The sequence below is a fragment of the Oncorhynchus clarkii genome, chromosome 18 (genome assembly GCF_045791955.1).
Source record: "Oncorhynchus clarkii lewisi isolate Uvic-CL-2024 chromosome 18, UVic_Ocla_1.0, whole genome shotgun sequence".
NCBI classification, from domain to species: domain Eukaryota; kingdom Metazoa; phylum Chordata; class Actinopteri; order Salmoniformes; family Salmonidae; genus Oncorhynchus; species Oncorhynchus clarkii.
Window position 1 is genome coordinate 29,699,061 of NC_092164.1, and position 27,964 is coordinate 29,727,024.

Consider the following 27,964-nt stretch of genomic DNA (forward strand, 5'->3'; position numbering starts at 1 on the left):
ATAACTATCCTAAACGAGAACATACAAGACATATTGACATTTGAGAGACTTAAAGCGAGGCATAAAGCAATCACAGGTGTTGATTGGGAGAGCTAGCTAAGACAACAACAGCTAATCAGCTAAGACAACAGGTAAAATTACGATGAATGGGCAGAGAGGGTCAGTTAACTACACACAGGGACCGAGTTCGAGGCTGGGACCAACAGATAAACAAAGAATAAACTAAATAGAGTACTGTGATCAATGAACAGTCCAGCAGGCATCGGCTATGTAGCAAAGTGATCATAGGGTCCAGTGAACAGCAATAGATGAAACAGGGAAGCCGCTGGGTATTCGTTACTACTTAGCAAGCGGGAGACGCAGCGTTTAAAGTTAGCAGGCTGGGGCTAGTAGAAGCGCCTGCTCCGATGTCCGGCAATGACCGGTTGGAGTCACAGCGGATGTCGTTATGTCTGCAGACCAGTCATGGTGGAACAGCGGAGCCTCGTGTTGACAAAAGGGTCCAGGCCAGTTGGCGAAAGAGGTATTGCGGTTGTAGTAATTTTCGTTTGCTAGCCGGGAGATGTGCCTGGCTCGCGGCTATCTTGGTGTAGTAGTGCAGCCATCTCTATTAAATTAATTACACTTTATGGACAAATAACTTATGGTCACATCCACACAAAGTCCAACATTTATTTGAAATACCAAAGTGTCAAAATACTGGTAAAACTCAAGCAGATTTCTACCACATCAAATGTTACAATAAACAGTAAAAACTTCATAACCTGGGCAAAGTTGCCCCAGAAAGACATCTGAAAACTACCACATTCAAAGTAAAAATCTCAGCAAATGTACTTAAGGGAGAAAAGTTCATTGTACATTCACTAAAAAGGCAGGCATAATGAGAAGAAATGTACTATTGCACTTCCAATCATATGATTACTCTGTTGGTAGGAAAGCAGATTCAAGCACAAGTTACTCTTGAAATAACTTGTAGCTGCATCTGAAGGAAACATACAAACGGTACACACGACAATAGTAGCAACTACAGCATCAGTATTAATAAATAACCACTACAATTACAGAAATAATTTTAAGGCATTCGAGTGAAAACATTTGCACAGACCAGCGAGATAAATACTTGAAACATAAAATAAGGAACAGGATAGAGAAAGGCTATTAAGAAGGGTGAGAGGTAATGGAAAGAATAGAGATGGAGTGGGATTCACCCACGATTCAAACCATTGTGCATGTAGCGGATTGTCATAAATATCTGATGTATACAGCAGGAAGAGTAGGAAAGTGTAAGCCCCAGAAAAGTACACAGCCCTCACAGTACAGTCAAAAGTCAAAATAACCACAAAGAATACCAAAACCAAAGGAAGGTGAATGTGAGCACCTGCATCGACCACTTGAAGCCACTGTACAATAAAGTACAGCTTAACATGCCCATGTAAATACAACAACATTGTACCGAAAATAACTCAACTGTCATAAGTGACCAATATGTTTGCCACCTTTTGGTTTGAGAGTAGCATGTATCTTTGGTCGCTCTGTGTTGTCTCTCTATTCATGCGTGTTTTGTCCTAGATTTTTTATTTTATTTTTAATCCCAGCCCCCGACTCCGCAGGAGGCCTTTTGCCATTTGGTAGGCCGTCATTGTAAATAAGACTTTGTTCTTAAGACTTTCCTAGTTAAATACAATTTTAAAAAGTATCAGAAGAGAGATTGCGTGTGAACACGCATGTGCATGTGAAAAGGCTTGCCAAGAATTTAAACTACGTACTGCATTGAAACTTTTTCTGCTGTGTTAATATCCCACCACAAGTCAGTGTAAAGGTGCTGTAAAACATTCAAGCAAGTATTCTTATAAAACATCAAAGTCAAGTTGAGGCACAGCAAAACCCTGTGATTCCAAGTTCATGTGTGTGCCCCAAATGGCACCCTATTCCCTATACAGTGCACTACTTTTGAGTTATTTGGGCCCTTGGCTTAGTCAATCTACAAAATATCTCATATTTTAACTGACAAAAGAAAATAAGGAAATTATGGTGCCAGGATGACAGTTGATTGTACTGGCAACCAACCTCTGACACAGCAATCTAGTTCTCATAAAACCAGAAAAATAACTGCAAGTCAATTTCGTAGTGCTTGGCATGTTAGCTACTTCATGTAGAGTCCTGAGTACCTCCCTCTAACCAGCTATATTTCAATCTATTAATTTAATATATGAAAAAATCTCTCCCTAGCAGTTGGTGGTATGTAATTGTCCCTCAGTGAGGATGGAGGCGATGCTGTTGTCGTAAAAACCGTCCTCGTCCTCAGAACTGAGGTTGGAGGCTCCCAGGACAGGTCGACGCGTCTGATACACCTTCCGCCTGAACAAGTGAACAAGACACGGTTGTCATTGACTGTAGTTGTTACTAAAAAGGGACACAAATTCCAGTATATTCAGTAGGAACTGAGTATTTTTTGTTGTTCCCTGAACCATTCCAATGTCTGCTAATGCATTTCAAAAGAGGACTAAAACAAGAAATAGTTATTTCTCAATTTGAGCAGGTTTGAGCAGCGGGCTGAGTGACATTGAAGCACCACCTGCTGGCCCCCGAGGGGTTTGACAACACTGGTGAAGGTGTCTGTACAGGAGTGTGGATTATAATACATAATCATATCTGGCATAACTGGTATAATAACTGGTATGACAAGATGCAACGCTGTACAGAACAGTCATATAGAGGGTATGGGATACTAGAGAATACATTTGGTGTATACTGCTAGTATGTACTGTAGATAGATGTGTCAGAGAGGGAACTCACTTTAGCTCACTCTCCAGTGCTGTGGCTTTTGCCTGCAGATACTAAGGAATTTGTGTGTGTGTATGTGTGTATGTATGTGTGTATGTATGTATGTATGTATGTATGTATATATATGTATATATATATTTATTTATCAGGGAACTCACTTCTCAGACTCCAGTGATGTGACTTTGGCCTGCAGTGCTTCCTGCAGCTCCTGCTGCTCCTCCAGGTCCCTAAGAGCCTTCCTGCGGACCCCCTCTAGTCGTTCCACCTCGCCTTCGCTCTCGTCCAGCTGACGCTTCAGGGCCTTCACACGCAGGGACAGCTGGGGACAGAGGTGGACAGGTGGTTAGGATACTGTAGCACCTAGAGTTTAGGATACGGTCACACAGCACAAGGGACCAAGGAAAGGTCCACGGTCAGCAGGACACAGCAAGTCCGCTATTAAATGCATAGAAAAGACAACGTCCTGAAGAAAATGTGTGCTTGCTTGACTTGAAGTATTTATCGTATGTAGTTGTAGAGTGAGGAGACAATAGGAATCTCCACCAAAAACCATCTAGTTCTCTGTCATTACATTAATTTTCATGTTATAGTATACATACTGTATGTACATAGACGTGAATGTACTAAGTGATAATCAATGAGGGGCTATGCGTTCCCTGGAAATTAATGAACATGGAAGGTGTGCTCCATGACGCGCTAGCTTTCAAAAGCAACTCAAACATACAGTAGAACATGTAAGAACTATAGCCATTGAATTCTACCATGTGTTATAGGGAAATAATGAACATTCAAGAATGCCCTTCAAGCCAAGCAAAAACTAGTATTCAACAATGTATGAAATAATAATAAAAATAAATGCCATTTAGCAGACACTTTTATCCAAAGCGACTTAGTCATGGGTGTATACATGTTACATAATGGTGGTCCCGGGAATCAAACCCACTATCCCGGCGTTGCAACCGCCATACTCTGCCAACTGAGCTACAGAGGACCAACCGTATCCATTAACATGTACCTGTTCTAGTTGCTCAGCATGCTGGTTCCTCTCAAACCGTTGTGCATGAAGCGGATTGTCACAAATATCTCATGTATACAGCAGGAAGAGTAGGAAAGTGTAAGCCCCAGAAAAGTATATAACCCTTTGTTACAGTTTAGTTAAAAGTAAAAATAACCACAAAGAATACCAAAACCAAAGGAAGGTGAATGTGAGCACCTGCATCTACCACCTGAAGCCACTGTATGATAAAGTACAGCTTAACATGCCCAAGTAGATACAACAACATTGTACAGAAAATTACTAAACCGTTAAACATAAGTGACCAATACGTTTGTCACTTTTTTTTTGGTTTGAGAGTAGCATGTATCAGAAGGAAGAGTGCATGTGTGTGAACACATACAGTACCAGTCAAAAGTTTTGAATGTGTAGGTGTGTCCAGAGTTTTTATTTTGACTATTTTCTACATTGTAGAATAATAATGAAGACATAAAAACTATGAAATAACATATGGAATCATGTAGTGACCAAAAAAACAAAACGTAAATCAGAATATATTTTATATTTGAGATTCTTCAAAGTAGCCACCCTTTGCCTTGATGACAGCTTTACACATTCTTGGCATTCTCTCAACCAGCTTCATGAGGTAGTCTCCTGGAATGCATTTAAATTAACAGGTGTGCCTTGTTAAAAGTTCATTTGTGGAAGGCAAGGTAGGGGTGGTATACAGAAGATATCCCTATTTGATAAAATACCAAGAACAGCTCAAATAACTAAAGAGAAACAGTCCATCATTACTTTAAAGACATGAAGGTCAATCAATACGGAACATTTCTAAGAAAACGTTAAAAGTTTCTTCAAGTGCAGTTGCAAAAACCATCAAGCGCTATGATGAAACTGGCTCTCGTGAGGACTGTCATGGTCGAATTACTGCAAAGAAACTACTTTAAAGGACACCAATAACAAGAAGACACTTGCTAGGGCCAAGAAACACGAGCAATGGACATTAGACCGGTGGAAATCTGTCCTTTGGTCTGATGAGTTAGAATTCAAAGCACGCTTAACCAGCATGGCTAACACAGCATTCTGCAGCGATACACCATCCTATCTGGTTTGTGCTTAGTGGGACTATCATTTGTTTTTCAACAGGACAATGACCCAACACACCTCCAGGCTGTGTTGGGGCTATTTGACCAAGGAGTGATGAGCGCTGCATCATTAGGCCTAGCCTCCACAATCACCCGACTTCAACCCATTTGAGATGGTTTGGGATGAGTTGCTAAAGCAGCCAACAAGTGCTTAGCATATGGGGGAACTCTTTCAAGACTGTTGGAAAAGCATTCCAGGTGAAGCTGGTCAAGGCACATAGTGGCTAATTTGAACAATATAACATATATTTTGATTTGTTTAACACTTTTTTGCTTACTACATGATTCCATATATGTTATTTCATAGTTGATGTCTTAACACTATTATTCTACAATGTAAAAATTAAGAAACTCTTGAATGAGTAGGTGTGTCCAAACTTTTGAGTGGTACTGTATGTGCATTTTGAAGAAGCTTGCCAAGATTTCAAACTATGTACTGCATTGAAAACACTATTCCTGCTGTGTTACTATCACACCAAAATTGTCATCAGTGTAAAGGTGCTGAAAATCGAATTCAACAATGTTTTCAATTCGACTTTTGCTTTCAAAGGCAGCTCAAACACAGAACATGTAAAAATTATAGCCATTGAATTTTACTGTGTGTTATAGGGAAATAATGCACACTTGAATGCCCTTCAAGCCAATCAGAAACAAGTATTCAACAATGCCATGGTATAAAATAATATGCCATTTTTCAGACTATTTTCTCCAAAGCAACTTACAGTGATGCGTGTAAACACTTCACATATTGGTGGTCCCGGGAATTGAACCCACAATTCTGGCGTTGCAAGTGCCATGCTCTACCAACTGAGCTACAGAGGACCACCAGTATCCATTAACATGTACCTGGTCTCGTTGCTCAGCGTGCTGGTTCCTCTCCTGGTCCAGAGTGACGATTATTTCCTTAAGCTTTCTCTCTACTCTCCTCTGGGAGGCCTGGATACTCAGCTTCTCTCTGAACACGGAAACATATCATTACACACAATATTCATTCTATTCAGATCAACTATAGTATCCACAAAGCCAGGACTACTGCTAGTTAAAATGATGGTGGGTGTCATGTTAGTTCTTCATGTAGTATCCATAGTACTTGAGCAGTTACACATCATGGCTAAGTATAGCATGTACACACCTCTCTTCACTGTGTAGCCTCTCCTCCAGCTCCTGCACTTTACCCTCTAACAAAGTCATTCCAGTGGAGGGACGGGACTGTGTCTCCATGTCTGCCACACGGGACCTCAACTCCTTCACCTGAGGAGAGCGCGTTGGCATATCAAGATGTGTTTGAGCAAAAATGTTTTTGAGGGTGATGAAACTTAGAATTAGGCATTTTCTGTTACATAAAATGTTGGATATGAAAAGTGAAATCTATACCTGTCTCTCTAGGACACTCTTGTCCATCTCCAGGTCGTGTACGGTTGAGCGCTCCTTCATCAGGTCTCCACGCAGCTGGTCAATCTGAGAGAGAATGGAAGAAAGAGAATAAGCAAACATTCTGAGTGACTTAGTCTGTATGGAAATCAGTACCTGCTTGTGTGTATTCAAGTATGTGTGTGTATTGAAGTACAGTACCTGTTCTCGACTGCGTGCAACACGATCATTGAGAAGCTCCGCGCTGCTCTTCTCCTCATCCAATTCAATTTCCATCGTCTTCACTTTGTCCTGACACACATCCATCCAAGTTGTAAACAAATTAGTTTGACCATGTCTTTTCAAGCTCTCCTCTCCTTCCCAACATCATATACTCCATGCTGATAGTCCAAGGCTAGAAGTCTTTCACATACAATTCCCAAAGCTCTCAGAAGAACCCTTGACCTCTAACCTCCATTTCTCAGACATACAGTATTTCCACACCTATAATTCACCCCAAAATCTTTGACATTTAAAGGTAATGACCTTTGACCCCTCACCTCCAGGCCTCTGAGTTCCCTGTTGCGGTCCGTCTGAGAGCTCCTCTCAGAGTCCAGTTCGCTTTCCAGATGTTTGAGGCGGCTGCTGAGCAGGTCTCTCTCCAGCTGGGCGCTGTCCCTCTCCTCCCCACACACCAGCAGCTCTTTCTTCAAACGAGAAACCTGGACCACGGAATGGGGATGGAGTCAGTGGTTCAACATTTGGAAAGGGGACATAATATTCCCAATATATTGATAAGCCACGTAAGAATCACCTCAGGTTTGTCTCATCAACTAACTCCCTTCATACCGTATCTTTATATTTTCTTTCTTCTCTTCCCTCAAATCCTTTTATTCTCCTTTCTGCTTTCTCTCTAAAATATACCTGCAAACTCTCTCTCTCCACCGTTTACTCCTTTCTCTGTACCTGAACACCATCTTCCTGTCCTTTCCTTTGCTCTGCTCTCCCTCATCCTGAAGTGTCTTTAGGTTGGCCTGGGGCCTCTGTTGCTCAGCCAGTCTGTCCTTTCTCGCTCCCTACTCTCCTCCTCCCCCCTGCTCTCTCCCTCACCTCTTCCTGCAGTGTCTTCAAGTTGGCCTGGGCCCTCTGCAGTTCAGCCAGTCTGTCTTTGCCCTGCCGCTGGGCATCCTGTAGGTCTCTCCTGGAGCGCTCCCTGTATTCATCCATCTGGCTCTGCAGGGCCTGCACCGACTGACGGGAGTCCCCGAGCACCACCTCCATCTGACGGGTAGAGAAAGGGTGGGTGGAAAGGGCATGGATGGGAAAGAAGGATAGGGTGATCTTTGTCAATTCAGTTTTAAAGCAACCCAAAATCCATACCAGGGCAACAGAAAATAAATGCATAAAAAAGCAGATGAGCGCACACACAATGCCGCACCTCCTTGCTAATCTTCTCCAGGGCCCGGTCTAACAGTCTCTTCTGCTCCTCCAGGTCACTCTTGCCCTTGCGCAGCGCATCTCTCTCCAGATCTCTCTCCTCCAGCCGTTGGCCCAGCTCATCCCTGTCCTTGCCCAGACGGGAGGCTCCTCGCCTGGCTTCCTCCAGTTGGGACCTCAGGGAGCGGTTCTCGTCTTCCAGTGCCTGCTCAGCCTCCGAGGTCTGGGGCACGCTGGAGTGAAGCCTCGTCTGTGGAACAGAAAAATACTCCTAAATAAATGGGTGTGTGTATTTAGGTATACCTTAACGTAATAACAGATCAGAGAGTTTATGAATCCATGCATTACTGTGTAGTAATTATGTGTCCTTTTCTAAGATATAAAAGTCTCACACTTGCATTTGTGCCTAGAGGTGTAGCTTATGTTTGCCAAGTGTTACTCCTGTGTGTTTTTCCATAGCTATATACGCATGCTGCGGTTTTGGTAAGTGTATTTTACCATGAGAGTCAGTCTCTCTCTCAGCCTTGTGTTGGCTTCCTGAAGCTCCAGACTCCCCTGATCCAATGGTGAGGACCCACCTGATGACTAGAGACCGCGAGAGAGGGGTAAAAAGAGTTCAACCTCACATCCATGATCCATCCCACACTCAGTCAAAGTTTAGTTGTTGCAAGTTGATGTCACCTCACCTGCTTTGCCTTCTCAAGTGCCATCTCGAGCTCATCTTTCCCCTGCCGTGATTGGTCCTTCAGTCGGTCATTCTCTGACCTCAATTCAGACTCCCTTACTTGGCTAGCCCTCCTCAAGGCTTGAAGCTCCGCCTCCTTCTCATTCAGCTCAACCTTTTGTCTGTCGACCTCCGTGCGAGCCTGCTTAATATCATCATTACAACGCTGAAGATCCTTGGAAAAAACAAATTGTGACCAAGATGAATAAAGAGGATGAGGAACAGGATGTGTGAAACTGCCTTTTGTGTGTGAGTGTGTGGGAGAGAATGAGTTAGAATGTGGGTGTATTAATTGTGTAAAGTGCCTTCAGAAAGTATTCATACCCCTTGACCTAATCCACATTTTGTTGTGTTACAGCCTGAATTCAAAATGGATTAAATATATATATATATATATATATATATATATATATATATATATATATATATATATATATATATATATATATATATATATATATATATATATATATATATATATATATATATATATATATATCCATTTAATCCATGTTTCTCACCCATCTACACACAATACCACATAATGACAAAATTAAAACATGTTAAAAATTTCAGTTTCAATTTCTGGGTAAGTCTCGAAGAGCTTACACACCTGGATTGTGCAACATTTGCCTATTATTCCTTTCAAAAATCTTCAAGCGCTGTCAAATTTGATGTTGATCATTGCTAGACAACCATTAAGTCAAATGTTTTAACTTTCCCACTCAGGAACATTCACTGTGTTTTTGGTAAGCAACTCCAGTGTAGATTTGTCCTTGTATTTCAGGTTATTGTCCTGCTGAAAGGTGAATGAATCTCCCAATGTCTTATGGGAAGCAGACTGAACCAGGTTTTCCTCTAGGATTTTGCCTGTGCTTAGCTCCATTCAGTAAATGTTTATTCCTGAAACTCCAGTCCATAACGATTACAAGCATATCCATAACATAATACAGCCACCACTATGCTTGAAAATATGGAGAGTGGTACTCAGTAATGTGTTGTATTTGCACCAAACATAACACTTTGTATTTAGGACAAAAATGTAATTGCTTTGCAACTGTAGTGCTTTGTGCAAACAGGATGCATGTTTTGTAATTTAAAAAAATAAAAATACAGATATTTTCACTCTGTCAATTAGGTTAGTATAGTGGAGTAACTACAATGTTCTTGATCCATCCTCAAATTTCCTCCTATCACAGCCATTAAACTGCGTAACTTTTAAAGTCACCGTTGGCCTCATGGTGAAATCCCTGAGTGGTTTCCTTCCTCTACGGCAACGGAGTTAGGAAGGACACCTGTATCTTTGTAGTGCCTGGGTGTATTCATACACCATTCAAAGTGTAAGACCTTGGATCATTGTTACTCTAACTTCCGCGACGCATATAAGGCCCTGCCCCGCCCCCCTTTCGGAAAAGCTGACCACGACTCCATTCTGTTGATCCCTGCCTACAGACAGAAACTAAAACAAGAGGCTCCCACGCTGAGGTCTGTCCAACGCTGGTCCGACCAAGCTGACTCCACACTCCAAGACTGCTTCCATCACGTGGACTGGGACATGTTCCGTATTGCGTCAGACAACAACATTGACGAATACGCTGATTCGGTGTGCGAGTTCATTAGAACGTGCGTTGAAGATGTCGTTCCCATAGCAACGATTAAAACATTCCCTAACCAGAAACCGTGGATTGATGGCAGCATTCGTGTGAAACTGAAAGCGCGAACCACTGCTTTTAATCAGGGCAAGGTGTCTGGTAACATGACCGAATACAAACAGTGCAGCTATTCCCTCCGCAAGGCTATCAAACAAGCTAAGCGTCAATACAGAGACAAAGTAGAATCTCAATTCAACGGCTCAGACACAAGAGGCATGTGGCAGGGTCTACAGTCAATCACGGACTACAGGAAGAAATCCAGCCCAGTCACGGACCAGGATGTCCTGCTCCCAGGCAGACTAAATAACTTTTTTGCCCGCTTTGAGGACAATACAGTGCCACTGACACGGCCTGCAACGAAAACTTGCGGTCTCTCCTTCACTGCAGCCGAGGTGAGTAAGACATTTAAACGTGTTAACCCTCGCAAGGCTGCAGGCCCAGACGGCATCCCCAGCCGCGCCCTCAGAGCATGCGCAGACCAGCTGGCCGGTGTGTTTACGGACATATTCAATCAATCCCTATACCAGTCTGCTGTTCCCACATGCTTCAAGAGGGCCACCATTGTTCCTGTTCCCAAGAAAGCTAAGGTAACTGAGCTAAACGACTACCGCCCCGTAGCACTCACTTCCGTCATCATGAAGTGCTTTGAGAGACTAGTCAAGGACCATATCACCTCCACCCTACCTGACACCCTAGACCCACTCCAATTTGCTTACCGCCCAAATAGGTCCACAGACGATGCAATCTCAACCACACTGCACACTGCCCTAACCCATCTGGACAAGAGGAATACCTATGTGAGAATGCTGTTCATTGACTACAGCTCGGCATTCAACACCATAGTACCCTCCAAGCTCGTCATCAAGCTCGAGACCCTGGGTCTCGACCCCGCCCTGTGCAACTGGGTACTGGACTTCCTGACGGGCCGCCCCCAGGTGGTGAGGGTAGGCAACAACATCTCCTCCCCGCTGATCCTCAACACTGGGGCCCCACAAGGGTGCGTTCTGAGCCCTCTCCTGTACTCCCTGTTCACCCACGACTGCGTGGCCACGCACGCCTCCAACTCAATCATCAAGTTTGCGGACGACACAACAGTGGTAGGCTTGATTACCAACAACGACGAGACGGCCTACAGGGAGGAGGTGAGGGCCCTCGGAGTGTGGTGTCAGGAAAATAACCTCACACTCAACGTCAACAAAACTAAGGAGATGATTGTGGACTTCAGGAAACAGCAGAGGGAACACCCCCCTATCCACATCGATGGAACAGTAGTGGAGAGGGTAGCAAGTTTTAAGTTCCTCGGCATACACATCACAGACAAACTGAATTGGTCCACTCACACAGACAGCATTGTGAAGAAGGCGCAGCAGCGCCTCTTCAACCTCAGGAGGCTGAAGAAATTCGGCTTGTCACCAAAAGCACTCACAAACTTCTACAGATGCACAATCGAGAGCATCCTGGCGGGCTGTATCACCGCCTGGTACGGCAACTGCTCCGCCCTCAACCGTAAGGCTCTCCAGAGGGTAGTGAGGTCTGCACAACGCATCACCGGGGGCAAACTACCTGCCCTCCAGGACACCTACACCACCCGATGTCACAGGAAGGCCATAAAGATCATCAAGGACATCAACCACCCGAGCCACTGCCTGTTCACCCCGCTATCATCCAGAAGGCGAGGTCAGTACAGGTGCATCAAAGCTGGGACCGAGAGACTGAAAAACAGCTTCTATCTCAAGGCTATCAGACTGTTAAACAGCCACCACTAACATTGAGTGGCTGCTGCCAACACACTGACACTGACTCAACTCCAGCCACTTTAATAATGGGAATTGATGGGAAATGATGTAAATATATCACTAGCCACTTTAAACAATGCTACCTTATATAATGTTACTTACCCTACATTATTAATCTCATATGCATACGTATATACTGTACTCTATATCATCGACTGTATCCTTATGTAATACATGTATCACTAGCCACTTTAACTATGCCACTTTGTTTACATACTCATCTCATATGTATATACTGTACTCGATACCATCTACTGTATCTGCCTATGCTGCTCTGTACCATCGCTCATTCATATATCCTTATGTACATATTCTTTATCCCCTCACACTGTGTACAAGACAGTAGTTTTGGAATTGTTAGTTAGATTACTTGTTGGTTATTACTGCATTGTCGGAACTAGAAGCACAAGCATTTCGCTACACTCGCATTAACATCTGCTAACCATGTGTATGTGACAAATAAAATTTGATTTGATTTGATTTGAATTAATAACTTCCCCATAGTCAAAGTTGTATTCAATGTCTGCTGTTTTTAGTTTTACTCATCTACCAATAGGTGCCCTTCTTTGTGAGGCATTGGAAAACCTCCCGTCTTTGTGGTTGAATCTGTGTTTAAAATTAACTGTTCAACTGAGGGACCTTACAGATAATTGCATGTGTTGGGTACAGAGATGAGGTAGTCATTCAAAAATCATGTTAAATACTATTATTGCACACAGATTGCATGCAAGTCATTATGTGCCTTAAGCCATTTTTTACTCCTGAACTTATTTAGGCTTGCTATAAAAAGCATTCTACTTTGACATTATGGGGTATGGTGTGTAGGCCAATGACAAAAAAAATCTAAACTGAATCCATTTTAAATTCCAGTGGCAACACAACAAAATGTGGAAAAAGTAAAGCCGTGTGAATACTTTCGGAAGGCACTGTGTGTAAGAATGTGTGTATTGTGACCATGTAGAAGCTTACCTCTGCATAAGAGTCTGCCTCGTCAAAGCCAGGCATCTGCTTCTTCATTGACATCAGTGAATCCTGAAGCTCCTTCAGCTCCCCCTCAAACTCTTCCTTCTCCAAACGTGCTCTCATGAGCCTACACAAACACAGAGCATGTACAATAACCATGTGAACACAACAGCTAATGCACACCAAACAATGAACACTTTTTGAATCTTCACACCGTCACAAACCTGTTGCCTTCTAGGAATCTGAACAAATCTCAATACATTGAAAACTGTATCATCGTTCACTTCAATAGTTTAGATCATATGTCTGTTTATAGTTGATATGATTACTTAGATGAATAATTTGTCAAGATGGCTTGATTAATAAAAATAGCTTGAAATTCATTTGAGAAGTTATAGAAATTGGTAAATAAATCTTGATTGATATTTGCTCAGTAGATTGTAGTTAGTATTTATTCTTCTAATGATCAGATCAAAAGTCACTTTGGGCAGCATCAAAACTTGATACGAGCATGTTATTTGAGGAACAGAACTCAAGTTAAAGATTTGGCCCCATGAGACTAAACTATTCTACTCAAACCAAACAGTCAGTGAGTTTCTTGCTCATGTTGGTGTGTTGCTCTGCTCCCCGTTCCTGCTAAGGCACATGTATTAAAGGGAGGGAATATAATAACATTTAACATTTCAGGTCAGAACCCAAGCCACTGGACACATTACAGTTTCAACAAAAAATGTAAGTATTCAAATGCAATCCCCCAAAAAATAAAAAAAATAAAGGTGTTACCATCGGCAAACATCTTAGGAAAGTATGACATTGCTAACTCAGGTGTTCCGAAACAGACTCCTATTAATTAAAATACTCGGGAGCAAACGGTCTCCCTTTAGCAGGGCTGGGAATTTCCAGGGACCATACAATATTATCACAATGCTTAGGTGCCGATACGATATGTATTGAGATTCGCATGACTCATGATTCTATATGTACTACAATTCAATACTCTGATTTTGTTGCAATGTTTTGTTACAAACATAGTGCTTACTATGTCTGCTGCAGAGAGAGCGAGCATGAAGAAATTTGTTTTGATCAGTCCTGGAAACAAAAGTGCTGAAAACATGTGTGCTCACTACTTAAAAGATGGAGAACAAGCTATAGGATGAAAATTACAGGTGTTTTGGAGCAGGTACAGCAGACTAGCGCTAGCTGAAAATCAAATTTTATTTGACACATGCACCGAATACAAGGTCTCTGACCTTCTCCTTATATGCTGTCTTATCGTTGTAAGTGATCAAACCTACCACTATTGTGTCATCGGCAAATGATGGTGTTAGAGTCGTGCCTGGCCGTGCAGTCATGAGTGAATAGGGAGTACAGGAGGGGGCTGAGCACGCACCCGAGGAGCCCCCGTGATAAGGATCTGTGTGTGCAGCCTGTCAGGAAGTCCAGGATCCAGTAGCAGGTGTTTGGTCCTTAGCTTAGTGATGAGCTTTGAGGGCACAATTGTGTTGACCGCTGAGCTGTAGTCAATGAATTGCATTCTCACATAGGTGTTCCTTTTGTCCAGGTGTGAAAGTGCAGTGCAATAGAGATTGTATGACCTGTGGCTCTGTTGGGACGGTATGCAAATTGGAGCGGGTCTAGGGTTTCTGGGATAATGGTATTGATGTGAGCCATGACCAGCCTTTCTAAGCACTTCATGGCTACAGACATGAGTGCTACGGGTCAGTAGTCATTTAGGGAGGGCAGGGACCACCAAAATCAGTACTCTTTAGCAATCATATGTGTAAGTTTGCCTTAGAACAGTGTTTCCCAACCCTGGTCCTCAAGTACCCCCAACATTACACATTTGTATTGTAACTCTGGACAAGCACACGTGATTCAACTTCTCAACTAATCATGAAGTTCTCAATGAGTTCAATGAGGTGTGTTTGTCAAGGGCTACAACAAAACTATGTAATGTTGGGGGTATTTGAGGACCAGCATTGCTAAACACTGCCTTAGAATACCAGGTAAGGGGCTGCCACTGATAAGGTGCCACAATCTGGTATTTTGGATCATAGGTCAAGACAATAGAAAACTGACCTGACAAAGACTACTAGTTTAAAGCTAATATGAAGACGACTTCATAGGTGTAGAGACGTGTATGACGCACCATTGATATACTACAGCCAATGAAATAATTATATTGAGGCACTCACTCCTGCTTGGTGCTGTGAAGCTCCTCTGTGGTGGTTTCCAGCTGCTTCCTCCACTGGCCTCCCTGGTCCCTGCAGCTCTCTAGCTCCTCCTCCAGGCAGAGCATGGCATCATTCACCCTCTGCCTCTCCTCCTCAATCTGCTGCTGGGACTAACACATAGCAGGAAGAGATCAGACATATGGTACACATACTGTCAGAAGTTTACATACACCTTATCCAAATACATTTAAAAACTCAGTTTCCCACAATCTCTGACATTTAATCCTAGTCAAAATTCCCTGTCTTTGGTCAGTTACGATCACCACTTTATTTTAAGAAAGTGAAATGTCATAGTAGAGAGAATGATAGTAGAGAGAATGATTAATTTCAGTTTTTATTTCTTTCATCACATTCCCAGTGGGTCAGAATTTTACATATACTAATTGAGTGTTTGGTAGCAATGTCTTAAAATGGTTTAACTTGGGTCAAATGTTTTGGATAGACTTCCACAAGCTTCCAACAATAAATTGGATGAATTTTGGCCCATTCCTCCTGACAGAGCTGGTGTAACTGAATTAGGTTTGTAGGCCTCCTTGCTCGCACACACTTTCAGTTCTGCCCACATATTTTCTATTGGATTGAAGTCAGGGCTTTGTGATGGCCACTCCAATACCTTTAATTTGTTGTCTTTAAGCCATTTTGCCACAACTTTGGAAGCATGCTTGGGGTCATTGTACATTTGGAAAGACCCATTTGATGTCTTGAGATGTTGCATCAATATATCCACAATTTTCCTCCCTCAAGATGCTATCTATTTTGTGAAGTGCACCAGTCCCTCCTGCAGCAAAGCAACTCCACAACATGATGCTGCCACCCCCGTGCTTCACGGTTGGGATGGTGTTCTTCGGCTTGCAAGCATCACCCTTTTCCCTCCAAACATAACAATGGTCATTATGGCCAAACAGTCCTATTTTTGTTTTATCAGACCAGAGGACATTTCTCCAAAAAATACAATCTTTGTCCCCGTGTGCAGTTACAACCCGTAGTTTTGCTTTTTAATTGAGGTTTTGGATCAGTGGCTTCTTCTTTGCTGAGCGGCATTTCAGGTTATGTCAATTATAGGACTCGTTTTACTGTGGATAGATACTTTTGTTCCTGTTGTTTCCTCCAGTATTTTTACAAGGTCCTTTGCTGTTGTTCTGGAATTGATTTTCACTTTTCGCACCTAAATCTCTAGGAGACAGAACACATCTCCTTTGTGAGTGGTATGATGGCTGTGTGGTCCCATGGTGTTTATACTTTCATTCTATTGTTTGTACAGATGAACGTGGTACCTTCAGGTGTTTGGAAATTGCTCCCAAGGATGAACCAAACTTGTGGAGGTCTACAATTTATTTTCTGATGTCTTGATTTTCTCACGATGTCAAGCAAAGAGGCACTGAGTTTGAAGGTAGGCCTTGAAATACATCCACAGGTACACCTCCAATTGACTCAAATTATGTCAATTAGCCTATCAGAAGCTTCTAAAGCCATGACATCATTTTCTGGAATTTTCCAAGCTGTTTAAAGGCACAGTCAACTTCGTGTATGTAAACTTCTGACCCACTGGAATTGTGATACAGTAAATAAGTGAAATAATCTGTAAACAATAATCATCTGTAAACAATTTTTGGAAGAATGACTTGTGTCATGCACAAAGTAGACGTCCTAACCGACTTGCCAAAACCATAGCTTGTTAACAAGAAATTTGTGGAGTGGTTGAAAAACAAGTTTTAATGACTCCAACCTAAGTGTATGTACACTTCTGACTTCCAATGTACATACAGTGCATTCGGAAAGTATTCAGACCCCTTGACCTTTTCCACATGTTTTTACGTTACAGCCTAAAATTGATTAAACTGTTTTAAATACTCTCTCGGAGCTCTACGAACAATTTCTTCAACCTCATGGCTTGGTTTTTGCTCTGACAGAGTCTCTTTAGAAATCATGTCCAAGCAATTGAATTAACCACAGGTGAACTCCAAGTTGAATAAACACCTCAAGGATTATCAATGGAAACAGGATGCGCCTGAGCTCAATTTAAGTTTCATAGCAAAAGGTCTGAATACTTATGCAAGTAAGGTTTCTGTTTTTCGTGGGAATGTCTGGAGCAGCCAGTGGAATAGTATAAAATACGTCAAACATGGTTTCATGTGTTTGATGCCATTCCATTTGCGCCGTCCCAGCAATTATTATGAGCCTTCATCCCCTGATACATACAGACGGACATAAATAAACCAGTCCCCGTTTCTCAGGGACCTCCAACCAATGCATATACTGTGTTGTTCCATTTCAGCACTACCATACCGGATTTAACTAATGAAGGGGTAAATTGGGATTGGATGGCGAAACACTGAACATTTGACATATGAAGGGTTAATTTCCAAAACGCTATATCCACCAATTTCGCATGTGTTATTTCATCAGAAATGATTTCTTATGGGTACCTTCATGTGTGTGTAAATTATTACTGTTCAGTTTTTTTTTATCCATAGATTTTTTGGGGCAAAACGTTATATATCCGTTGTTTAGCTGGAATGTAATGTTTGTATCCTGTATATTCACAGTGATATGTGGTTGCCTCACCTAGCCATCTTAAGATGAATGCACTTCATGTTTATTGCTCTGGATAAGAACATCTGCTAATGACTAACATTTCAAATGTAAATGTTTTACATACAGATCTCATATTACTGTGTTGAATATTTTTTTGATTTTTTTTTTTAATAGTGATGTCACAAATGTATACTTTGTACAGTTCATTCATTTCGTAATGTTATATTTGACCGTGTAAAAACTAGCGTACTACTTATTTCTCTGAGAGCGAGGCGGATATGTCAAGTGATAGATTTGAAACAAATACATGTCTGTCATTGAACAACCCTATGCCATGCTTAGATAGTTTTCACTCACTATCTCTCAACAGCTTTAAAAACAATAAAAGCTAATTTACCAAGATTTCTGAAAATGGATATATAGCATTTTGGAATGAAACTTCCACACAAACACAAACCAACGTATCCACCTGTGACACCTGTTCCATGGTGCTTCTCAGGGTTTCCATGTCCTGGCTGTATTGCTCCCTGAGGGCCTCCATCTCCTGGTCGTGGCTCCCCACCTCTTCCTTCAGCGCCCCCTTCAGGGCAGTCAGCGCTCTCTCCCTCTGACGCAGTACCTCCTCCTGACGCTGGCGCAACATTGCCGCCTCCGCCAGGTCCGCCTGCAACGACATCACATCCTGCAAGGGAGAGAGAGTGTGTGTAAATAGCACTGAATGGCTGCCGTTCATCACCTGGGAGTTCATAAAATGCCCCCAAACAATGTAAAGCAGTTTGAAGAGTGCAACATAAATGCAAGACATCATCATTGGGGCGGCAGGTACCCTAATGGTTAGTAACCGAAAGGTTGCTAGATCGAATCCCCGAGCTGACAAGGTACAAATCTGTCGTTCTGCCCCTGAACAAGGCAGTTAAACCCACTGTTCCTAGGCCATCATTGTAAATAAGAATGTTGTTAACTGGCTAGTTAAATATATATATATATATATATTTTTAAAATCATTCTTGCCGTACCGTCTGCAGTGACATGGAGTCGGTTTGTGGTGTGTTCTCTGGCATTCCCCTCAGCTCCTCCTGAAGCTCAGCCAGCTGGTCTTCCTGTTGACGCACCCGAGACTCTGCCCCCTCTCTGGCCATCCGCAGCTGGGTCAACCTGATAGGGAAGACAGAAATCGATACCCCAATCAATATACCCATTAACGTGTCAGTCAATTAGACAATCAATCCATCAATCGAACAATTAAAGCAGCAGGAGATGAATGGGCTGCTTAAAGGTGCAATCCATAGGTTGTCTATATTCTGACAACAAAATGTAGAATAAATACATACGGTGACTTTTGGGGGTCTTAACACACGTGCACTGCAAATGCACACAGATTCCAGACACAGATTAAACCTAGTCTATTTAAAAAGTGCATTTTAGTCCAGGGCTAGGCCTAATCTGTGACAAACAAACCCGGCCATAGGTGTGTGAAGCCTAGCTTACTCTTCTTGGGCCATCTGTAGTTCGGTTTTGTTGCGGTCCAGTTGTTCCTGAAGCTGGTGGTTCTCATTCAGACGCTGCTCCAACTCCTTCTTCAGATTCTCATGAGACCCTTGTTTAGGAGGAACCTGAGAGGAGACAAGTCAATGTACATACAACTGTACCTACTATATATTGTACGGCATTCAGCGGTGTACTCAGGTAGCCTAGTGGTTAGCGCATTAGGCCAGTAACCGAAAGGTTGTTGGATCGAATCCCCTGAGCTGACAAGGTAAAAATCTGTCGTTCTGTCTCTGAGCAAGGCAGTTAACCCACTGTTCCCCGGGCGCCGAAGACGTGGATGTCGATTAAGGCAGCCCTCTGTACCTCTGATTCAGAGACTGACTAGGTATCCCCCTTTCAATCTACAATTCACTACCCCATCAGAAATGCCTAGAAACCTGCATTCAACACTACATTGTTGGCAACAAATAAATTGATACAGATTGGCATCAATGTTATCACCAAAGCGCAGTATCTACAATATACACCATCAAATAGTGCTAGGGGGTGTCATTCACAGGTTGGTGGCACCTTAATTGGTGAGCCCGTGCTTGTAATGGATGGAGCGGAATAAGTGGAATGGTATCAAACATGGTTTCTATGCGTTTCATGCATGGCATAGTCACGTGAAACTGTATAATGGCTCTGCGTCCCAAATAGCACTACTCTTGACCAGGGCCCACAGTAGGGTACCATGTAGGGAATAGGTTGGCATTTGGAACACAGACTGGATGTTGCTCAGTGTTGCTCAGTGACAATACGGATGAGGGTAAAGTTTTGCCCTGCGGAACTAACATTCCTCTCACATATTATCAGTGATAGATTATGGTCTGTGCTGCAGAGATTCTGCTCTCCTCAAGGAAACTGGCAAATCACTTTGTTTTGGTTTTATCTGTTTGTAAAGAGGGGTAATGTAATGTAGAGTTGAATTGACTATGAACTGGACAGTAGAAATAATATAATTTAGCCAATGGACAGGCCAGTTAGCTGCTAGCTATATCTTTGAGGGAAATCTATAAATGAATAGTACATTCAATACTGAATATCATACAAATTAGATAACAGGTGTTCCTTCTGGCCGTAGGAGGCACGCACGCACACCACCTGCTTCAAGTAACCCAACACACCAGCTTGTGTTCCACCACACAGGTAGCAGAGAAACTCTATATGTCTGCTATTTCACTGATACCAGTATACCATTTAACACTGCCCTAGAGCCAGCCAAAACAATCTACTGATGTTCAGAGAGCACTTAAACACGGAGTTGAACCAACAATCATATCTAGTAGAGTGAAGAGAACACGTTATACTATATTTGTACTAGGATTGTCAAATCTCTGGCTGCCTATACTGTACGCTTAAGCAGAATTAAACTATTACTAATGGTATCCAAGCTATTAAGAAATGTTGATACACTACTTGATCAAAAGTATGTGGAGACCTGCTCCATCGAACATCTCATTCCAAAATCATGGGCATTACTTTGGAGTTGGTCCCCCCTTTGCTGCTAGAAAAAGCCTCCACTCTTCTGGGAAGACTTCCACTAGTTGTTGGAACAATCCTGTGGGGGTGGGGGGGTGGGACTTGTTTCCATTCAGCCACAAGAGCTTTAGTGAGGTTGTGCACCAATGTTGGGCAATTAGCCCTGGCTCGCAGTCGGCGTTCCAAATCATCCCAAAGGTGTTCAATGGGGTTGAGGTCAGGAATCTGTGCAGGCCAGTCAAGTTCTTCTACACCGATCTCAACAAGCCATTTTTGTATGGACCTTGCTTTGTGCACGGGGCATTGTCATGCTGAAACAGGAAAGGGCCTTCCACAAACTATTGCCAAGGTTGGAAGCACAGAATCGTCTAGAATGTGATTGTATGCTGTAGGATTAAGATTTCCCCTCACTGGAATTTAGGGGCCTAGCCCAAACCATGAAGAAACAACCCCAGACTATTATTCATCCTCCAAACTTTGCAGTGGGGCAGGTAGCGTTCTCCTGTCATCCGCCAAACCCAGGTTAGTTCGTCGGACTGCCAGATGGTGAAACTTGATTCACCACTCCACAGAATGCGTTTCCACTGCTCCAGAGTCCAATGCCAGCAAGCTTTACACCACTCCAGCCGACACTTGGCATTCAGATGTTGATCTTAGACTTGCGTGCGGCTGCTCGGCCAGGGATACCTATTTAACGAGGCTCCCGACGAACAGTCCTTCTGCTGACGTTGCTTCCGGAGGCAGTTTGGAACTCGATAGTGAGTGTTGCAACTGAGGACAGACGATTTTTACGCGCTTCAGCACCCTGCGGTCCCGCTCTGTGAGCTTGGCTGAGCCGCGAAGTGTTGCTCCGAGACATTTCCCCTTCACAATAACAGCATTTGCAGTTGACCGGGGCAGCTCTAACAGGGCAGAAATTTGACAAACTGACTTGTTGGAAAGGTGGCATCCTATGTATGAAGGTACCAAGTTGAAAGCCACTGAGCTCTTCAGTAAGGCCATTCTACTGACAATGTTTGTCAAAGGAGATTGCGTGACGGTGTACTCGATTTTATACACCTGTCAACAAGGGGTATAGCTTAAATAGCAAAATCCACTAATTTGAAGTGGTGTCCATATACTTTGTATATAAAGTGTATAGGTGTAGTATTTAGACCTAAACGGTGTTCGAAAACTCATACTAACCGCATTATTTAAGACAAATTGTGTATGTAGTATGCTTATTGGTCATAGTATGGATATAAAAGGGAAAGGGGGATACCTAGTCAGTTACACTCAGTTGAATGCATTGTTGTGCGTCTTCCGCATTTAACCCAACCCCTCTGAATCAGAGAGGTGCAGGAGGCTGCCTTAAATCTAAATCCACATCCTCGGCATCTGGGTAACAGTGGGTTAACTGCCTTGCTTAGGGGCAGAATATATTTTTACCTTGTCAGTCCGGGGATTCGATCCAGCGACCTTTCGGTTACTTGCCCAACACTCCTACCAGGCTACCTGCCACCCCAATATAGTTAGTATGCCAAAGGTTCACGGATGTCGTACTACATTCACCAAAATACAAAGTATACAAGCAGTAGACAGTATTTCCATGCTTTTAGGGCCCATGATGAAATTCTTCAGAAAATGGGCAGGCTTCATTAGATTTTCAGATTTGAAGAACATTTTGGAAAATATGCCGCCTAAATCCGACAAGAGCGGCTACAAATTCTTACTTTAACTAATTATGACAAATGTTAAGCTATGTAATAAAGTAATGACTTTTCAATAAGTTATGTTGGCTGACAATTTGTAGGCTAAGCTAGCCTTACGAACCGCATATCATAACAGTACATACAAGCAACTACTGTAATGTTAGTGAGCTACCTAACGTTAGTTGGCTACTAAGACATGAAAATTGCCAGTATATTAACGATATGCTAACTACCAAACGTTTATTAACTTGATTATTCATGTCATTCTTAGCTTAGCTAAGTGGTATAGTTGTGCTTTCTCAATGGACATTGTTAATGAAGTCGTAAGATGTCTAGCTAGTATTTGTTATGGTAACAAGCTTGGAAGAAGTTGCATAGCAACAGCATCAACTTCCGGTAGACAGGCGAAGCGCTAGTACACTCAACTGAAAGGATACCGTTCGTTTACAGTATACTAAAATGAACTAATGGTATATATATTAAGTGTTATACCGTATGTTAGTATGGGTATTCAAACAAAGCGCAAGTCTTGAACCAGAACTAGCCTTGGGGAACAATGGTGTTTGAAAATGGCATCTCATTATTAGAGCAGTCCTATAACGGTGCCAGTCCATTTTACCACCCCCCTCAGGCCAAAATGTCTCAAGAGCCACCACTTGTGGTGATGAGTTAAGACGGCCACCCTTCACAGCATCACCATGGATACCACCATAACACTGGGCCCCACACAATTATTGATAGATCCCAATGACAGAGCTCTTAAAAACACTGACTGGGCCCATCCTAATCAGCTTTTCTCTTCAGATGCTCTGTTGTCAAGATACCCCACAGATGATTTACATGGTTAGTAGCTACAGTCACACAAAAGGCTATGTAATGAGATATAAATGACAGCTCATATACATACACAAGTGGTCATACCTGGAGGTTGCCATGTGCACACATAAAATGAATGTCTGCATAGAATTAATACTAGGCCAAGGCTGTGGATCTGTAGGTAACCGTCCTGTCCCGCGCACGCCTGTATCCCTTTCCCCTACAGCTAAAGTCCAAATCAAGTTCTGTGCATGTTTCTTTACCTCTAATTTAACACAAAACATGTTGGTCACCCTGTAACGGTTTTGACTTGAGGTTATTTTTTTTATAGGGGTGCCAGGTAGGTTGTGCCTACCAGAGAAAACATTGGTTTCTCCTTTTAGGTTGGGAGGGAATGAGTCCCATCTGGTCCGTCAAGTCTACACCATTACAAAGGACTTATGTAAACGTCAGAAGGGAAATCAACTTTTCATAAACCCTTAAAACATTGAAAGAACTTCAAAAACAACTATTCTTTTGCGTGGGTTGTATTAGCAACATCAATGGATTACACACACATAATAATATAACACAATGAGTTCTGGTTCCTCCAGAAATGTCCTGTACCTCGGGCCTAAAAAGAGTCCAGCCCGGTAAAGGAGTTCAGTGAACTCAAGTGACTTTTGTCACGCAATGTTTGTCCGTTCATTCCGTGTAGCGTAAACCCAGTATTAAATCATACAATCAATATAACAATTTTACCACAGAACTTTAAAGCGTATCTGCTCTTACTAATTCCTCAACTACATCTAACTACATAAATCATCACCGTATACATCATATCAAAACAAATGAAATACCGTATACCAAAAAGGTGGTAGTCAGTCGGTCAGTCAGACAATCCAATCCGCCAACAGATCTCCAGCGGAGAAAGGCCACGAAGAATAGAGAGGAGTAGTCCACGGACGCAAAGAGTGGATCCGATCCTGGGTAAACTCTCAGGCTACAAAACACACGTTTAACAGCAACAAAACAACCGGAATAGAGAAGCTTCGGGAACACATCCTCAGTCACGTCTCCATCACAAACGCCACTTTTGCGCAGCTGATGCTGGCTATTTAATTGGGAATTAAAGGGAAAGCACCCTATTGGAAGGAGAAGCACTGAGACGGCTCAAAATAATTCAGGGCCGTCACACACCCCCTCCCCTGGAAAAAGCCGACCATTGCCCTGGAAGGCACATCTCTTTCACCACTCGGTAGTTCAAAGGGCCCATCTGCTCCACAATCCTATATGGTCCTTGCCATTTAGGAGCGAGCTTGGCAGAGAAGAATTGTTCAGCTTTCGAGTAAGGATGAGAGCGAAGCCACACCCGATCACGAAGCTGAAACTGCATGTCTCGTCTGTTCTTATCATAATTTCTCTTCTGCTTGAGTCGAGCCTGGGTCATGTTCTTTGAGACAAGAGCTCTCAAGTCATGGAGATGGACTACCTGGTCATAGCAAGCAGCGTCTGGAGTAATCTGCTGGGGCTGTAGCACCATATCCAAGGGTCCTCGGAGGGGACGACTTAGGTTCAGCTCTGCAGGTGTGACTCCAGTGGACTCTTGCACAGCAGAATTCAGGGCAAATCGAAACTCGTGAAGGTGCTTGTCCCAGTGTTTGTGCTGGATCCCTACATAGGAAGCAATCATTGTCTTCAAGGTTCGATTTACTCTCTCAGTGAGATTGGTCTGTGGGTGATAGGCCGTGGTCAACTTCTGTCTCAGGTTCCATCTTTGGCAGGTCTCCTCAAAGAGATCAGAGACAAATTGGGAACCTCGATCAGACAGGATGTAATCAGGCACTCCCCAGCGAGTCAGGATCTCTTTCGTAAGGATGTTAGAGACGGTCCTTGCTGTGGCCTGACGCAGGGAAAAGAGTTCCACCCACTTTGAATAATAATCAACAAACACAAGCATGTACACATTCTGATTGGAGCTTCTAGGAAATGGACCCATCAAATCCACTCCTAGCATTTCCCAAGGTCGGGTAACCACCGTTTGCTGCAACTTGCCAGCAGGCTTTCTACCTTCTGGTTTGTACATTTGACAAACCTGACAGTTTCGGATGTGTGACTTCACATCCATGCTCAGATGTGGCCAGTACAGTAACGCTTGCAACCGCTTGTAGGTTTTGAACCTGCCCAAATGACCAGCTAATGGGTCTTCATGGAAATGTTGAAGCAGTTGTAGGCGTAGAGTTTCAGGTATGTACAATTGGTAGAGGGTTCTGTGTGGTAGTTGTACAACACGGTAGACTTTGTCTTCCAGGATGGTCAGCTTTGTGGTAGGATTGACCATCTTTTCTCCATCTTCCAGGATAGTCTGGTACAAAGCCTGTACTTCTGGATCATCCTGTTGGGCTTTCCATATGGTCTCATCAGAGATGGGAAAGTCTGCTTTGGGCGAGTCTCGACTGCTTGACAGGACAGTAGCACATGTAAGATGCGGGCCACCGTTGCCACAAGCAGGAGCTCTGGATAAGGCATCTGGAACAGTGTTGTATTTTCCTTTCCTGTATTCTACTGCAAAGGTGAACTCTTGCAACCGTAGAGCCCATCTTATGAGTCTGGTGCTTGGTTTGTTGGTCTTGAACACCCACACAAGGGAGGAATGGTCAGTGACCACAGTGAAGTGTCTTCCCTCCAGGTAGTACCTCCACTTTTCCAAAGCCCAGACAACTGCAAGGCACTCTTGCTCGGTTGTGGAGTAGTTCCGTTCTGCTCCATTCAATGTCCGACTGGCGAACGCTAACACTTCTTCAGTGCCAAGTCCAGTCTGTTGGACTAGGACAGCACCAAGTCCAACATCACTTGCATCAGTGTAAACAACAAAAGGGGAATCAAAGTTGGGATGACCTAAAATGGGAGGTGTGACGAGGTGTCGTTTCAGGGTTTCAAAGGATGTCTGGCACTCTGCCGTCCATAGGAATTTCACTCCTTTTCGCTTCAACGCGTTGAGGGGTTCTGCCACCTGGGAGAAGTTCGACACAAACCGATGGTACCATCCAGCCATCCCAAGGAACCGTTGAAGGGCCTTGAGTGTGGTTGGCACAGGAAAATCTTGTACCGCCTTGGTCTTTTCAGGATCCACATGAATGCCGTCGAAAGACACAATATGGCCAAGGAACTTCAGGGAAGTTTGGCAGAAGTTGCTCTTCTTCATATTCACGGTCAGACCAGCTTCTCTTAGCTTGTCCAACACTGCTTGAAGATCTTGAAAGTGTTGTTCTCTGTTCTGGGAGTAGATAATTATATCGTCCAGGTAGACGAAACAGATCTTCCCTTTGAGCTCACCTAACGCAATCTCCATCAGTCTTTGGAAAGTGGCAGGTGCATTCTTTAATCCAAAAGGCATCACCTTAAAGGAAAACAAGCCCTCAGCACAGACAAAAGCAGTCTTGTCCTTGCTTTCCTGGTCCATCTCAACTTGCCAATAACCACTATTGAGGTCAAGGGTAGTGAACACAACAGCGCCAGACAATGACTCCAGGATCTCGTGGATGGTAGGAAAAGGATAGGCATCAGTCTGGGAAACATTGTTGGTCTTCCTATAGTCCACACAAAATCTAAGACCACCAGTCTTTTTTGGGATGAGGACAACAGGAGCAGCCCAAGGAGAGGAGGAACGTTCTATTATATCTTGTGTTAACATATCATTAATGAGTCCCTTTTGGATGATTAGCTTCGCTGGGGACAAACGATATGGCTTTTGCTTGATCGGCATTTCCTGTGTAAGGAATATTTTGTGCTTCAGGAGCCCGGTGCGTCCTAGCCTTGAAGTACATACATCAGCATTATTCTGCAGCTGTTCCAACAGCCTTAACTCCTCTGGATGTTCCAGCTGAGCTCTTCTTACAGCCTGTAAAAGGAGATCGTCAGAAGGATTATCAAGGGTTAGTGGTAACGGAGCAACGGCAGAGAAGACTGCCACATTTGAACCCCAATCATGTAACTTCGTAGCTTCTGATTGGAAGAAATGCTTCTTGCTCGGATTGTATGGAAACCAGTAGCAATTGTGTGCGATATCAATCTGGACACCACTGAAGTACATGAAATCAATTCCCAACACGACAGGAAAAGCAAGGTTCTTGGTTTGTAGGATCACCGAAGGAATCATATAGGAGCGGTTACACAGGCGGAACTCTACCTCACTCCATCCAAGGGGTCGTTTAGCCTCACCATCCGCCAGATAGAGTGGACCTTCTGTCCACGGCTTCAAGTTGTATTGCGGACCTTTAACCTCCTTCCACAGTTTCTCATTGAGCAGTGTGTAGGATGACCCGGTGTCCAGGATGGCTCTTCCTGTCCATGGGCCTATGGACAGGGGTAACACCAGTTGGTGCGGTATGAACTGAAAGGAAGGGGATGTCGATGGGGGGGCGTAGGCAGTGACTCTTGGGATTTCAGCTCTGGTTAAAGCACCCAGAGAAGGATGGTCATTCCTGCGAAGAGAGTTAGGTGTGTTGGCCTGTTGTGATTTGTGGTTTCTGGAAGGGTTTTCTTGATACGGTCTTGGACATGTAGCTGAAGAATGTCCCTTTTGGCTACATCTCCAACAGAACATGAGAGGGGTCATGGCTTGAGACTCTGGCTGTTGTTGATGGTCTGTCTTGGGTAACTGTTTGGGTGTCTGTTTCTTTCTTTGGTCATATTGCTGTTGGCATTCTCTGTCCCTCTCAAACTGCTGTCCCAAGCGAACCAGTCCATCGACAGTGGTGACTCGTTCTCGGAGTTGACTGGCTAGTAGTGGGTTGATGTTCTTCAAAATCAATTTAATGACCTCTTCCTCCTCAATGCCAGGTTTCCACCT

At 43.3% G+C, this 27,964-nt stretch overlaps 1 protein-coding gene across 5 annotated transcripts in view; it reads right to left on the reverse strand.

Moving 5' to 3' along the window:
* Positions 1 to 654: 654 nt before the first annotated feature.
* Positions 655 to 27,964, reverse strand: part of LOC139373302 (cingulin b) — a 58,270-nt gene continuing 30,960 nt past the window's right edge. For 2 of the 5 annotated variants that reach the window (XM_071113681.1, XM_071113682.1), the window contains exons 5-20: positions 19,106 to 19,230; positions 18,634 to 18,772; positions 18,087 to 18,299; positions 15,044 to 15,192; positions 12,855 to 12,975; positions 8,400 to 8,612; positions 8,212 to 8,298; positions 7,715 to 7,963; positions 7,387 to 7,557; positions 6,837 to 6,998; positions 6,499 to 6,588; positions 6,301 to 6,384; positions 6,059 to 6,177; positions 5,773 to 5,881; positions 2,943 to 3,103; positions 655 to 2,358 (exon numbers count right to left, since the gene is read on the reverse strand). In XM_071113681.1, coding sequence (XP_070969782.1) covers positions 2,226 to 2,358; positions 2,943 to 3,103; positions 5,773 to 5,881; positions 6,059 to 6,177; positions 6,301 to 6,384; positions 6,499 to 6,588; positions 6,837 to 6,998; positions 7,387 to 7,557; positions 7,715 to 7,963; positions 8,212 to 8,298; positions 8,400 to 8,612; positions 12,855 to 12,975; positions 15,044 to 15,192; positions 18,087 to 18,299; positions 18,634 to 18,772; positions 19,106 to 19,230 — 2,325 coding nt within the window. In that variant the 3' untranslated portion in view covers positions 655 to 2,225. Of the gene's footprint in view, positions 2,359 to 2,942; positions 3,104 to 5,772; positions 5,882 to 6,058; positions 6,178 to 6,300; positions 6,385 to 6,498; positions 6,589 to 6,836; positions 6,999 to 7,386; positions 7,558 to 7,714; positions 7,964 to 8,211; positions 8,299 to 8,399; positions 8,613 to 12,854; positions 12,976 to 15,043; positions 15,193 to 18,074; positions 18,300 to 18,633; positions 18,773 to 19,105; positions 19,231 to 27,964 lie in introns of all 5 variants that reach the window. The other 3 variants (XM_071113678.1, XM_071113680.1, XM_071113683.1) reach the window with 2 other exon arrangements.